Here is a 15058-nt window from a genome sequence, read left to right on the forward strand (position 1 = left end):
GGAATCTATTTCTCTCAAAGGACGGTTACATCGTTCCTATTAGCGCCGGAATTAGATGTCAGGTCTCACTCTCTTTAGTGTTGTGTCAATTCTGTACTCGGTACTCGGTACACAAAAGACATCTAGCTCTGGAATTGACTCTACTAATCTCGTTCAAGGAAATTAATCGATAGTTCAGCCATGTGTGATTCTGTGGAGAAGACTTGAACAACGGCGATGCCCATAAGCGTTGTCCATAAGTGTATAAATCACAGCAGGCGACCATGACAGAAGGATTTCCCTACAGGATAACCACTCAGAGCATCAACCATTATGCTTTCGCCTAGCCTGTATCTTCTGGCCACGAGCTTGACTCTGTCAACAGCTTTTGCCAGGCCAAATGTCGTCCGCCGCGACGAGACTCCCCAACTACCCTATGATCCAAATACTACTCCATACTGCACATGGTGGGTAGACGATGATAGCTCAAGCAAGTGCGCTGATATCCCTGCCTATTAGGCTATATCGATGGCAGACTTTGTCCGATGGGTAAGTTGCTTCCTCCCAGCTATTTCTTTCTAATGTCTGATCTCTCCAGAACCCATCCGTCGGCAGCAACTGCGCAGGATATGTTTCCGGTAAGTCTGACTGTGTCGAAGCATACGGAGAACCAGCTCCTGGTACTGGCACAACTACTACTAGAGTCACAACCACTTCAAGTGCCACTACTTCGAGTACCACCACTTCAACCACCACTACTTCAAGTACCACTACAACTGGTTGTGCCCTGGGTCCTAGCCAGTCAGGACAAGTGGCCAACTGCAACAAATGGGATCTCGTTCAATCCGGAGACACATGCAGCGTGTACCTGGCTAAGTATCCCGGCCTTACCTTGGCCAACCTCGTTGCATGGAATCCCGCCATTGGGTCCCAGTGCCAGTTTCTTTGGGAAGAGACATATGTAAGACTGGCGAGTTCAATTTCCACGGAGTAATGTTAACCATTTGAGCAGATATGCACCGGTATAACCGGCTGGACCCCTAGCCCGACCACTACCAAGGCTACCACAACCTCTGCAACTCCAACCAATGGTTTCACCACGCCACAGCCCATCCAGCCTGGCATGATCGCCGACTGCAACAAATTCCACATGGTAGTCGACGGCGACGGCTGTGACTCAATTGCCAAAGCAAATGGCATCACTCCCGCCCAATTCTACGCGCTTACCCCCGCATTAGGAAACACCTGCTCCGCCTTATGGCTTGGCTACTATGTCTGTGTATCACGCATCGGCACCGCACCCACTACAACCAAGGCTACCACCACAACAACAAAGCCAACAAACGATATTGCCACTCCAACTCCTATCCAAGATGGCAGGGTGGGCAACTGCGACAAGTTCCACTTGGTCGTTGAGAACGACCAGTGCACCACAATTGCACGCAACAGCGGAATAAGCCTCTCGCAGTTCTACTCGTGGAACCCCACTGTAGGCAAAGGTTGCGAGACGCTCTGGAATGGCTACTACGTGTGCGTGAAGGTCGTGGGTGTTAACCCCATTACCACCACTACCACGAAGACAACCACTACTACGAAGGCAACCACCACTGCCGGTAATGGAATCGCTACGCCCGCCCCAATCCAGCCCGAGATGACAACCTCGTGTAAGAAGTTCCACAAGGTTGTTGATGGGGATCAGTGTGGGACCATTGCATCTGCAGCTGGTATCTCGTTGAGTCAGTTCATTTGGTGGAATCCGAGCGTTGGGGGCAATTGCCAGTCATTGTGGCTGGGATACTGGGTTTGTATTGGAAACTGAAGAAGGGATCAATATGTTTATCGGAATCTATGACAACTAAGATGTAATCATGTTGAGAAAAAGAAACTGAGTACATAGAAGGGACTAAATCAAACGCAATAAAGGGAATAATGAAGTGCTAATCCCGTCAAAAATGCAAGATACTAGTGCGCATAGAAGTCATATAATAATGAGGTTCTTTATACATGTTTTAGTTCTTTGCTGCAACCCACCTAAGCATAGTCGTATTCATTTTGCGCTTGAGACGGCAAAAGAAAAATTTATTAAGATAAGCATGGCCATTATGCTAATTTATAGTATCTAAATATTGCTAGAGCGGATGAAATATGACTAAATTCAGATATATTCATGTCAACTTTTAATAGAAGAGAGCTTCTGTTAAATCTAACTATACAATAGGTTACTCCGCTCGTACGACTTGGATTTGGTCACCTGGTATATATATGTGACTTGTGAACGCCAATTCCAGAAGAACACTGCACTCGATTTGTTTGCAACATCAGGAGACATACCAGAGACCACGCCACAGTTTAACGAATGCAAATGGAAAGTGATCAGTGCTCAAAGCAGGGATATTCTGTACTACGTCAACGGCCAGATGTCAAGGCTTTGTCCTTCCCAAATACCAAGATACCCAGAGATCCAGGATTTGGCCAGGCATATGATTGTCAAAGTCGCTTGTGGAATGTATATTCATCTGTTCAATATTATATGGAGGGGTAATCTGAGTCAAAAATCTAACAGGACATCTAGGTTTCTTCTTGCAAAACCGCACATGGACTCCCTCCTGGGTGAACCAACCATAGGGGATTTTGAAATAGCACTCATGAACTTAGCCGGTGAAGAGACAGGGTTGAACGATACCTATATGCAAGCAGTGGAAAGAATCGGACACCAGTCGAAAGGCCTCAGGGATCTCGCGAGACGGCCTTTGTCTTGGTTAACGTACAGCAAGAGAGGACTTTCACTGCCGAGATACAACATGCTCTAGCTGTCAGAACAGGCGTCCCAGGCTTAGATGAAAGGTTCATTATGGACACGGCTTCCATTGGTTCTATCTGCGCTGGATTGATCACAGTGGACCAAAAGAGTGAGATCATCGATTTCATACATTACACAGCCAAAGAGTATTTCGAGAGTACATGTGAATTCTCAGAAGAGAAGTTTGATGTTTCAGCCGCATCTATCACATATCTTCCGCTGGAAACTTTCAATGATGGGCTTTGCTCCACCAATGAAAGCTTTGAGTCACGAATACGCAACAATCCCTTTTATGATTATGGCGCACGGAACTGGGGGCATCATGCTCGAGAAACATCTGGAAAGCCAGAGGAGTTGATTCTATAGTTTCTTAGCAGCGAGGCTAATGTATCCGCCTCGTGTCAGGCAATGATGGTGGATGAAAGCCACTATCGGTTCATCAAATACAGTCAGAACGTGCCAAGACAGATGGCAGGTGTGCACCTTGCGGCTCATTTCGGCTTTCTGAAGGTGACGATTGCTTTAGTCTGGAAAGGACATCACCCAGATCTAAAAAGCTCCCACGGACGAACACCCCTGTCATTGGCTGCAGAGAACGGGCATACGGCACTGGTGTGGCTGCTACTGACAATGAATCAAGTGGACCCAAATTCCAAAGACAACAACGGACGAACATCGCTGTCTTGGGCGGCAGTAAACGGACATGAGGATGTCATGTTGTTACTCTTTACGATTGACAAGGTCGACCCTGACTCTAGGGACAACCATGGACGAACGCTGTTGTCATGGGCGGCGGAGAAGGGCTATGAGGCTGTGGCTTGGCTGCTGCTCCGGGATGCCCGAGTGGATCCAGATTGAATGTCAGAATCTAAACGGACCCCACTATCGTGGGCGGCAGAGAACAGACACGAGAGTGTGGTGTGGCACCTGGCCACAAATGAAAGAGTCAAATTGGGCAACAAAGATTCGAATTATGGCCAAACAGCACTAGGATGGGTGGCTTTGAAGGGGCATGAGGGGGTTGTTCGGCTAGTTGTCACAAACGAGGGAGCACCCGTGCAATACGGGGACCCAGAGTATAAACTGACAACACGGTCAAAGGCGGCCCAGAAGGGAGATATAAACATTGTGCAACTACCCCTTTATCAAGGTGTAGGTCTGAATGCTCCTATCAATAGTGCAGCAAATAGCGGCCATCTTGAAGTGATCCAACTACTCCTCGACCCCGGTGCGGATCCAAATGCTGCGAGTGATGGTGTATGGACTCCTATCAATAGTGCAGCAGATAAAGGTCATCTTAAAGTTGTCAAGATCCTTACGGACGAATTTGAAATTTGGTCATCGGCAAGAGAAACTTTTTTTGGCCCAGATAATGTCATCTTAATTTGACAGCTCAACGACAATAGCTGTCACCTACTATAGTGCTTCATGGCCACATCTAGTGGAGCGCTCGGAATCAGAATGCAATCCAAATGATCGGAACCAGCGACTGAACTTGCCAAAGTAAATGAAAATTGAGTGGTTTCAACTATTATCCATGGCTCAGGGGGTTATTCTAGTTCACAGTTGATCCTAATATGCTAGTTTGTGTATATTCATGGTCAAAGTGCTCTAACTGTATTCGGACTAGCGGGGGTGCCATTAGTCTTACCCCACAAATATATCATTACGCTAGCACCTTGGCAGTGGAGCCCGAGAAAAGAAGAGTAATTTGAAAAGCGTATGGGACTCAGTAGTACTCTAGGCCTATAGGGTAGAATGGCGATGATTGGTGAACATGTGGATCAAAATCAGCGCAGCGGACCAAAGACAGAATTGCCTCCGGAGCAACCAGGGCGAAAAAAAAAAAGGAACCTGACTGGTCGCGCCAATGACAGTGTAAGAGACGGAGTTCGGCGATCCAATTCAATAAAGAAATGCCTCACTGCGTAGTCAACAAGAAGGAGATGGGGGTGGGGTAAGGTAGTGGTAAACTAAAGAACGTCGACCACCCTTGGGCATAAAGGTTTTACCGCACAGGGCAAAAGAACAAAGAGTGCTAACCCTAAAGGATCATATATCAAGATGAATCTTCAACAAGTCCCGATATGGTGACGGCGGAAACACCATTGTGTGTGGTTTTCCCGGGAACCGTGGGATCTCCAAGCACAACTTCGCTGGTAGAAATCAGGCAGTCAGGCCAAAGTGACCTGGTCACTATGCCACTGCTTAGAAACCTAGAATGTATTCATTCTGCGATCTAGCCAGCCATGAAGGTCAAGACGCTTCCAGAAATTACTTTTCTGTGAAAATACGCAGAGCGACTGACAAAACACTTCATTACTCGACAGAGAGAGAGAAGCGAGTGAAACGTCTCCCATTAAGAGATCAACGGCGACCAAACCCCCAAGCTTCTCTCTTTTTTTATCAACATAAAATCATATTGTGGAAACGAGTTTCATATCTATCAAATCGACTCGATGTTTGGTTCTAGAGCTTCTGGTTCTTGCTGGCGTAGCATCAGTCTCCCGTTCTGGTCAGAAGTCCGCAGCTGTATCCTCGTTCTCTCTGCTTGCTTCTTCATGGTACTCGCAATCACATACTCAAATTTCTCAAATCTCTCCATTACGAGATAGCCGCCAACAGTCCCATCCTCGAGATAATAGTAAGTAAGGTGTGAATAGCTGCCACATAATGTCAGATGGCAGATCTAGTGTTGGAATGCCCTCTTTCAGCTTCCCCATGCCCCACCAGGTAGTTTTGAGTCAGCGAGCGTCCATTGTATTTTATTCAACTCTTATTCCGGTATTTCCCAGGCGGGTTCTACTCCTATTCCAAAAAGCCTCGGTTTTGCAACATGTTGATATAGAAAAGCGGACTCGTATCGAATCGGACGCGTCCAATCTCGGGATAGCTAGGATTTTATCCTAACCCGACTCGGCCGAGAAGTGGCACCCTATCGCGTTCTAGTCAAGGAAGTTTAATAGAATAGAACTAAACTACGCGACTAGACATTGACTAGACTTCCGCAGAACCCAACCCAACCCGGACCCAACCCGGCACTATGTCTAGGGCCCCAACTTGGGTTATAAACAGTGCAAACATGAATTATGCAAAAGTACACATGTTTAAAGGCCGTTTCCCCCCTTTTATAGAAAGTAATTTTAGTATCTAATTTGAATTATATTGTAGAAATATTATACCCTTACAGCCTATAAGCTAATATTTCTACTACCTTCCTAATTAAGTAATTATATTAAAAGAATAACTATATATAGCTATATATAGTTATCTTATATTATAATCTATATAGAAAGTGAGATAATAGGTGTATTAGCCAATACCAATGTATAATTTATAAGCATTTTATACTAGTTTTTAATGCCGAAATTGGGTCGAGTTGGGTCCAAGCTGGGTTTTACTAGGGCCCCAGTACTGGGTCCGGGTTGGGTTCTGGGTCGGACTTTTTTGGACCCAAATTGGGTTTTGCGGAAGTCTAGCTTATGCTTAGTGAGCGAATCGAGGCACTCGGATAATGATCAGTGAGTGAATCAGGGTGCTTAGGTGACTATCAGGTGATGCTCAATGAGCAGATCAGAGCGCTCAGGGGCGTGCTCAAGTGCTCAGTGAGCAAAAAGCGGCAAGACCTAAATACTAAAGCGGAAAGGGAATCCCAAGAAGTGGCAGAGGAAATCAAGTACATAGGTAGACGCCAGATCGTCTCAAAGAAACAAGGTAACGGCAAAGTCTCCGAGCCCTCGGACTTCCACCGACAACAACATACGGCAAGTATACTTCGCGGCAGGCAAACCTTGGCCATCAGCCAGTCTTTGTGGCGTAACCTCACACATATGCACAATCAATTGGAATGAATCGCGGCGCAAATTCGACTGTGCTACTCGTCAGCCAAGACCAAGCTTCCCCCGGGAGTCGACTGATCAGCGCGCGATACGACGTTCCCTGGCGTGGGGAAGATGCCGTAGAGGTTCCCCGCAGATTGGCATTCTTTTCTTCTGCTAGGCTTTGAACGTGGGGGAAAAGAGTTGATTTCCCTTCGAATTTGGAGATGTGAAGCAAGGGGCGCATAGGATGCTCGGGATTATCTTTCTGATATACATCTGCGTATCTTTGTCTCTTCTATTTCATTCATTCAGACCATTTATATACCTGGACAGACCCCAGCTGTATTGATACCCCATTTACTCCACTCAATACTAAGAACATCTAAATCCACTATGGCGGACAATATCCCCTCCGAGCCAACATCTGGTTCAAAGGCCCACATCGCCGAGGCTCCTAGTATCGTGCACGCAGAGAGTAATCACGAACAGACCAAGTTCAAGCATGCCAAAAACTCCGACGGCGATACAGCCATGGCGCTGTTCGATGACCCGGACGAGCTTCACGAAGAGGTTGATCCTGCAGAAGCTAGGAAGCTGTTGTGGAAGATTGATTTCATGATTTTGCCTTATTTGGCTGTTTGCTATGCTTTCTTCTACATTGACAAGGTTGGTTCTTTCTCTTCCATTATTTGAATCCTCGAGGGGTACTTGGTCAATGGGCTAACACATGGTACTTGCATTGACACAGACAACTCTAAGCTATGCAGCTATCTTTGGAATTCGAGACGACCTCAATCTCCATGGAACACAATACAGCTGGCTGAGTAGTATTTTCTACTTTGGGTTTTTGGCCTGGGCGTTCCCAACCAATTTTTTGATGCAACGTCTCCCAATCGGTATGGTTTTCGCAAATCTATTCTACAGCCATCAATCTAACGAACGTTTTAGGAAAATACCTTGGTGTGAATATTTTCATGTGGTACGTTCAACGGACTAAGATCACTATTTTAGTACCATATACTAAATCTCTTCCAAAGGGGGGTTTTTCTCATGATCCAAGCTGCCTGCAACAGTTTCGAAACCCTCGCCGTCCTTCGAGCCCTCGGCGGTGCCGCCGAAGCCTGCTCGGATCCAGCCTTTATGCTAATCACAAGTATGTGGTACACACGTCGTGAACAGCCCGTACGTCTGGGGTTGTGGTATACTGCCAATGGACTCGGTATTGCGCTAGGCGGGCTGTTGGGCTATGGAATCGGCCATATTCGCGGTGCGTTGCCATCTTGGAAATACGAGTTTATCGTAATGTGAGTTTATATCGAGTCTCGCTCGAGTATGACTCTTCTAATGCTATCCAGTGGTGCTCTCTGTGCTTCCTGGGGTATAATAATGTTCATATTCTTGCCAGACTCTCCTGTCACAGCTCGCGGTCTGAGCAAGAGAGAGCGCCGTATGGCCGTTGAACGCTTGAGGGAAAACCAGACTGGTGTTGAGAACAAACATCTAAAGCCATATCAAATTTTTGAGGCTTTCAAGGACTATAAGCTCTATATGTTTTTTACTCTGGGTGTTGTTTGCAATGTACCCAATGGTGGAATCTCGAATTTCGGCACAATTATCATCCAAGGATTCGGCTTTTCAACATTGGTGACCACATTGATGCAGGTAAGAGCGCTTTTCCACTCGCACAACAGAATCGATCACTGTAGATCTTTGTTGTTCAAAGCTGATCAAATGCCCGAGATTAGATCCCCTACGGATTCATCATCGCCATATCCATCTTGACCTGTGTCTATCTGAACGACCGCTTTGAAAACAGAAGATGCGTATTCGTGCTCATTTTCTTGATTCCAAATTTGGCTGGCTCCTTCGGTCTTCGATTCGTTCCAGTTCAACACAGTGTGGGACGACTGATTTGCTACTACCTGACAGGTCCATACAATGCTGCATTTGTGCTCGTCCTGAGTATGCAAATTGCAAACACAGCTGGTAAGACTTTGTTGTATAACGGTTCCGTCTGGTGGAAGTTTAACTAACAGGCGCAGGCCATACCAAAAAAGTCGTCACGAATGCCGTTCTGTTCTTAGGATACTGTACCGGTAATATTGCTGGTCCATTCTTCTACAAGTCTGAACAATCGTATGTTGTCTCTTTTCTTTGGAATCACCAGAAGCCCTATCTCAACGAGAAGTAGTCTAACCTTAGTTTTAGGCCAACTTACGAGCTTGGAATTTGGTCCATGATTGTTTCGCACTTGATTGAAGCTGTCTTGATCAGCATCCTTGGCCTACTGCTCCGCTGGGAAAACCAAAAACGCGATCGTCTTCAGTCACAAATGGAGGGTGGTCTCGAAGGAAGAGATTTGGATGCTACTGCGTTCTTGGATTTGACGGATCGTGAGAACATGAAGTACATATCTTCCCTATAACGTTCCATTTCCCCCTTCGGAACCCTGCTGACGATGCTTCCAATAGCTTCCGATATATCTATTAGACTTTGATCGCTCTTCGTGATCCCCACTTTCCAGCCTATAATCAGAATGAAGATTTATTCTTATGGTGTGATAATTGTAGTAGAAATTGCATATTGGATATCTTCTAGATCTAAGCCCACGTGTGCTACTTGCTTCCCGAATTCTCCTCCTCGATATTATGCTTCCCAACAATCGTAAGGAAAACCTGATCGAGACTAGTCTGACTGACAGAATAGTACTGAACACCGAGTAACTCCTTGTTCGCCTCTAGACACGAGAACAAATTACCAATACCACTGCTTCCTCTCGTTGTCAGAGTCGAAGACTGAACCTTCTGACCATCACGTCCAAGATCAACATGGATCTCATCTTCGACGATAGACTCGACTCCATCCTTTGCCGGAAAATCAGATGGTGATTCAGTGGGTACACTGAAACGAAGCTGACCATGATAAGTCTTTTGCTCAACAACAGCACCGGGGAAAGTGTCATACACCCATGTACGCATGCGCTCCATATCATCATCAGATGTATGGGGGGCTTGAGAGTGAACAAGGTGAACATGATACATATTTCCATACTTGGAGCGGAGATAGTCTGTTGTACCAAGGGCGAGCATACGCTTCGCCATGATACCGGCGCGGCTTGCAAGGGCATCTGCTTCTTCCATGGAATGCGTGGTCAGGACGATTGAGCGACCTGGTGCAACGGCCGCTAGGGTCTTCCACATGACCCGTTTCGAGGCGGCATCCATGCCAGAAGATGGTTCGTCGAGCAGGAGAACGGCCGGATTGCCCATGAGTGCTATTCCAAGGGATAGCTTGCGCTTGTTACCGCCGGAGAGTTTCATCGCCATACGATGCTGGAATGGTGTAAGTCCTACGGCTCGGATCACCTGTCTGACGTTGTGATCGACATCCGAAATGCCGCGGATTTGAGCGTAGAACCTGAGGTGCTCAATGACGGTCATTTGGTCCATTGCGTCGAACTGAGGACAGACGCCTAGGCTGGAGCGGGCGATGGCACGGTTTTTTGTTACGGAGACGTTTTCGACAAAGATGTCGCCTCCTCGTTCGGAGGGCTGGATGTCACCGCGAATGAGACTGATTGTTGTTGTCTTTCCGGCACCGTTTGGACCGAGGAGAGCGAAGACTTCGCCTCTGCCGACTCCAAATGTGACATCTTCAACTGCCACGAACTTTTTGAAAGACTTTGTTAGATGTAACACACGAAGACCGTCTTGAGAATCTGTAACTCTGGATAACTCGTTGGCCACGTCTTCGTCCATTTCCTTTTCTTCGACGTCTTCCGGCTTCGGCTTTGATCTGAAAGCCAACACTGCATTGCCACCTCCATCAAACCATAGAAGCAGACCGAACAGGATGAGTGATTGAACAATCAAGTATAGAATAGGACCGCCGTATACAGTGATATCACCAGGATAGGAAGCGAGCTCCTGTCCTCTGCACAAGATCGAGAAGATGTTCAGCGCAGCAAACATAGCCCGCGAAAGACTGCCGATCGGCATGATAATTGACAAGGTGAAGTGCACAATGGAGAGGTAAGAGTCGATCTTGGCAGTCGGCGCGTATGTGAGGACAGACATGTAGCCGATGAAATAAATGAGAAAGAAGACGCACTGCATGCCAGCAGCAAAAGCAAAGGCCGCAAGTTGGGATTTGGCAACGAGAGAGACTAAATACGACAAGAAAGTCGAACAGAGACCATAGAGAAAGAATACCACGAAGAGATATTCAGCATGGTACCAAACATCCGACGCGGCTCGGAAGATGATGATCCCCAGAACACTTGCTAAGAGAACAACGCAGAAGTCGAAGGAAAGGTATGCAAGCCACAGGGGAAGCGGCCGGACACCGTTGCTATAGTGCAAAGCACGCACATTTCGCAAACGTTCAATTGTTGGATAGAGTGCGAAAAGAGCAGGGTACACAGCCGAGGCTAGACCGAAGTAAACCAGCAGCTGAAGCATTTTTCCCACGTCAGATTGCCATGGAATGTCGAAGGACTGGTATTGGAAACTAATTGAGGTATTTGACAAGAGGTTGTTCATAGCATTCTGCGTGAGTGCCGCGAGCAGGAAGTTATTGTTGTTACCCTTCCATGCGAAGGTTGGTTTGGAGGATGAGTCTCCAAGCCAGATTCCACCGGGTGTGACATTTGCTTGGTGAGTTTCAATGTATCGCGTGAAATCTGGGTAATTGTCGACGAAGTTGAAATAACTGGTCAAATTCCGGCTTTCCGAGCTTGCTGCACCAGACAAGGAATTGATGTAGCTGCCTAGAGAAGATGAGAATTGACTCTGTGGACCAACCACTAAGTCAATGTCTTTGTATGAGCTCAATGATTTCGGGTCTGGGCTCATGAAAAGACTATCCCCAGAGCATTTGGGCGCGGTTGCATCCTTGAGGAACAGGGTAACGAGACCTGCAGCAATCACCGGAATCAAAAAGGCGGCGAGGTATGGAATGTAGTTGCGGCGAAGAATTGTCAGACGCTTAACATACAAAAACCATGTTTGGCGCACCATGCCAATGCGCTTTCCTGTCAAGAGTTCTGGGGTGCCATTTTCGTTGTCCTCTGTTAAGCCTTCGGAATCCGATTTTCCTTTAACAACATCGACCTTTTCAGGTTGCTTAGAGTCTTGGGATAGTTCTTGGGCAACTTTGAGGAACACATCTTCAATCGTCGGTCCACTGATGCGGTATTCAGTGATCTTTTTTTTTTCAAGAACGGCAACAATTCTGGACACGAGAGCTGAGTCTTGTACAGTATACACCGTTTCATCAAATTGGGGTTCTTTGGTAGTTCCTTCAAGCTCTTCAAGCTGCAGGTCGATTGTGGAAGTAGATCCCGGGGGATGATGAACATGGACTCGATATCCGGATCCCAAACGGTGCTTGAGCTCGACTGTGGACCCTTGGGCCTCCAGCGAACCTTTTGATAAGATTGCGATATGATCTGCCAGAAGCTCTGCTTCGTCCAGGAAGTGAGTGGTGAACAGAATAGTCCTGCGACCTCTTTCGGCTAGCAAGATATCCCAGATCTTCCTTCGCGAGATTGGATCGAGACCAGAGGAGACCTCATCAACACAGCAAACACTTGAGCCACCCGTAAACATCATGGCCAATTGAAGCTTCCGTTTTTGGCCACCGGAAAGTGTCCTTGATTGTGCATTTGGCTTGGTTTGCAAATCACAGTCGGCAATGAGTTCCATCAGATTATCCTGGCTATCACGTTTCTGAGCGGTCTTCAGACCATTGAAGATCTTGACGTGCTCTTTGACAGTCAAATTATGCCAAAGAACATTCTTCTGGGGACATAATCCAAAGCCGCCTTCGTTGTTGCCATAATCAATCTTGATTTCTCCGGATGAGATCTTGGTGAGACCTGATATAGCATCGAGCGTGGTGGACTTTCCAGAGCCATTGGCTCCAAGGAGAACCATTATCTCACCCTTGACAACATCCAAGCTGAGATTATTGACCGCAAAAACACTCTGTCTCTTGGAACCGAAGCGTTTCCCAATATTCTTGTGGAACCAGCCTGGTTTGTATTCTTTCGAGAAACCATTGATGGTAAGGGCAGAGGCATTTCCAAGTGCTGTGGCTTCACGGCCAGATGAAGCGGTTCCATAGAGCATACGCTCCACCAACGCGGCGAGAATGGGATAGATAACAATCTGTACGATCAGAAGTACCCAAAGTGCGATACCTGGGATTGTCCAAGGATTATCGGGAGCCGCATGAATCAGATTCGTTGGTTGATTCTGTCTCTCCCACCGAGCCATAAACACCGAAAGGAACACATAGTTCATGGACGGAAACAGAAGACCGAGAACGATGACTGCACCGTTAGTCTTGATGCCAGCGACTTGCGCCACAACTCCGAGCAATAGATTGGCTATCACCACGGATATACCGCTCAATTGTGCTTTTCTGAAGAAAGAAGCACCGAAAATCGAGAATGAAGACAATGCCAGTCCGGTAAGGAGGTGATTGACGACGGTGATTCCGGCCGATGTTTTGCTGAAGACGCCGTACTTCAAGATGATACCGGTGATGATCCAGCCGGGTCCGTAGATGAGGTCTAAAGCAATATGAGCTGCGATGAATCGAGCTGCTTGGGCTTTCCATTGGGAGGAACCAGGCAGCATGCAATCAATCAATTGGCTCATGCCAAGTTCTCGTTCCATGGCAATTAAACCCGTGAGCTGATATGTAACACCAACCATTCCGATGAACAGCGCAATACTGATGATGTTGATAATCGCGCTCATATAGCGCACCCGGATCTGATCTTGTCGTTGCTTTTGGGTCAGTGAGGTGTAAGGATATTCCATGACCTATTAATCACAGTCAACATATATTAGAGAGAAATGGCATAGGACAAAGGCAGACCTCGTCAGGAATACCGTTACTATCCACAGAACTGTCGCTTTGGATGATGGCGCGATCGATAGAGTGCTGAAGAGGGAGAAGGTAGATTTCCTGGGCATTGGTGTTCTTTTCGGTATTGATGCGATCACCCAATGAGCCATCAGCTCGAATCGAGTAATTCCATGTCCCGCCTGGACCTTCATTAGGTGACGAGTAGAAGACAGCTGCAGCTATACATGAGGATGTACCCCTGAGCGTGGTCCGACAGGTCTCTCTGAGATCACTCTCGGAAGTTAAGGCCACAACTTGGTCTCCATTTTGTCGGGCAGGCTCTGCGACTTGATCTATAACCCGCTGGATGTCGCCACCAGTAAATCCATTATCGACAAAGACCAATTTGTCTCTTCCTCCACTAACTGATTCCAAGGCGCTGGTCAGAGACCGCACCGGCGTTGGGTCGCCGATTCCATAGATAGACGGAGGAACAAAGAAGTTTCGCGCATAAGAACTGATTCGTTAACACTATCCATTTAATTCATCATGGCGAGCAGTTTTGGACATACATGATAGCAATAAAGACGACAGGCAAAACCAAAGCCCTAAGGGTGGTTGTTGCACTGGGGCGCACGAAGGTGATAAGCAGATTCTTGACGGTGAGCGTCCAAACCTGCCTCAAAAAGAAGTTGAACATCTCTTCCCGTGTCCCAGTCAATCTCAAAGTGAGAACAGTGAGGACAGTGAGGAGATCGCAGCCCCCTGGAGGCGGCAATCATCGATATTAAACCCGTTGACAGGGAGTGGCTTAGCGGACGGGGAACGGAGTAATCCTAAAATTTCCCCGATCGGCTTTAGCGAGGCATGGCACATCGCGTCGTTGAAGAAAAGGGATCTCGCTTCGTAATATTCACGCCGAGGCAGAGCCGTGCGAGCGCCCAGACCTTTGGAGTGGCATGGCACCCCACAGCGGGCGTCGGTTACCTGATGCTGTCCCGATCGATGCTCCGATTTGGCATCGCCAAGTGCCAAGCGCGGAATTTTACATGTCTCTGTCTGTGGATGACGTGGAAAATGTTAGATCACCATAGGGACGAGTAGAAGAACTGTTAAACTGTTATTACGAATGGAGTCATGAGTGTGTACAGCGTGCTACGAGACTTGAGACGGACTCTACAGGAAAACCTCATTGTGGCTGTACCTATTGATACAAAGTTTTTACTTTGTTTTGGTCTCTGCTCTTTCACATCCTAGTCCGCTTCTTATTGTCCATCTTGAGTGCCTCCGGGTCACTATTTAGATCATATATAGAAGGTCTGAAAAGACTTCTGACCCCGGTGGTACCACTATGCCCTGCGGTATACACACAGATGTAAAATTTAACAATCTAACAAGGGTTGCAACTTGTTTGAAGAATGAGATAAGTTTGTTAACTGCTTAGACTATTCTGTACGACTACGTATAATACTATCTACGTATCTGCGTGACTTACTCGATTACTTGGCTATACTAAGAGCTATAATTCTTATCGGGTAATGCACAGGAGGTAGACGTCGCTATCTGTACTAGTTAGTTTGCTCTCCATTCTTGCATTTCT

At 47.0% G+C, this 15058-nt stretch overlaps 5 protein-coding genes across 5 annotated transcripts; 4 read left to right on the forward strand and 1 right to left on the reverse strand.

The window, feature by feature from the left end:
- Positions 1-312: 312 nt before the first annotated feature.
- Positions 313-498, forward strand: N7508_002198 (uncharacterized protein; the record flags this gene model as incomplete). Its single annotated transcript, XM_058460264.1, has 1 exon — positions 313-498. The coding sequence occupies one exon, from the start codon at positions 313-315 to the stop codon at positions 496-498; it is 186 nt and encodes a 61-aa protein (XP_058323796.1).
- A 9-nt stretch (positions 499-507) lies between these two features.
- N7508_002199 (LysM peptidoglycan-binding domain-containing protein) lies at positions 508-1798 on the forward strand (the record flags this gene model as incomplete). Its single annotated transcript, XM_058460265.1, has 3 exons — positions 508-528; positions 578-940; positions 992-1798. The coding sequence occupies 3 exons, from the start codon at positions 508-510 to the stop codon at positions 1796-1798; spliced, it is 1191 nt and encodes a 396-aa protein (XP_058323797.1).
- A 1392-nt stretch (positions 1799-3190) lies between these two features.
- On the forward strand, positions 3191-3637 carry N7508_002200 (ankyrin repeat domain-containing protein; the record flags this gene model as incomplete). The annotated part of the gene is made up of 1 exon (XM_058460266.1): positions 3191-3637. One exon carries the CDS (start codon positions 3191-3193, stop codon positions 3635-3637), a length of 447 nt encoding a protein of 148 aa, XP_058323798.1.
- A 3356-nt stretch (positions 3638-6993) lies between these two features.
- Positions 6994-9025, forward strand: N7508_002201 (putative MFS allantoate transporter; the record flags this gene model as incomplete). Its single annotated transcript, XM_058460267.1, has 8 exons — positions 6994-7266; positions 7349-7496; positions 7549-7579; positions 7638-7904; positions 7956-8262; positions 8346-8586; positions 8643-8736; positions 8809-9025. 8 exons carry the CDS (start codon positions 6994-6996, stop codon positions 9023-9025), a joined length of 1578 nt encoding a protein of 525 aa, XP_058323799.1.
- A 190-nt stretch (positions 9026-9215) lies between these two features.
- N7508_002202 (putative ABC transporter) lies at positions 9216-14158 on the reverse strand (the record flags this gene model as incomplete). Its single annotated transcript, XM_058460268.1, has 3 exons — positions 9216-13433; positions 13489-13975; positions 14031-14158. The coding sequence occupies 3 exons, from the start codon at positions 14156-14158 to the stop codon at positions 9216-9218; spliced, it is 4833 nt and encodes a 1610-aa protein (XP_058323800.1).
- Between the last annotated feature and the right edge of the window lie 900 nt (positions 14159-15058).

This window comes from Penicillium antarcticum (genome assembly GCF_028974205.1).
Source record: "Penicillium antarcticum strain IBT 31339 chromosome Unknown utg000002l_segment0_segment0, whole genome shotgun sequence".
Classification (NCBI taxonomy): Eukaryota; Fungi; Ascomycota; class Eurotiomycetes; order Eurotiales; family Aspergillaceae; genus Penicillium; species Penicillium antarcticum.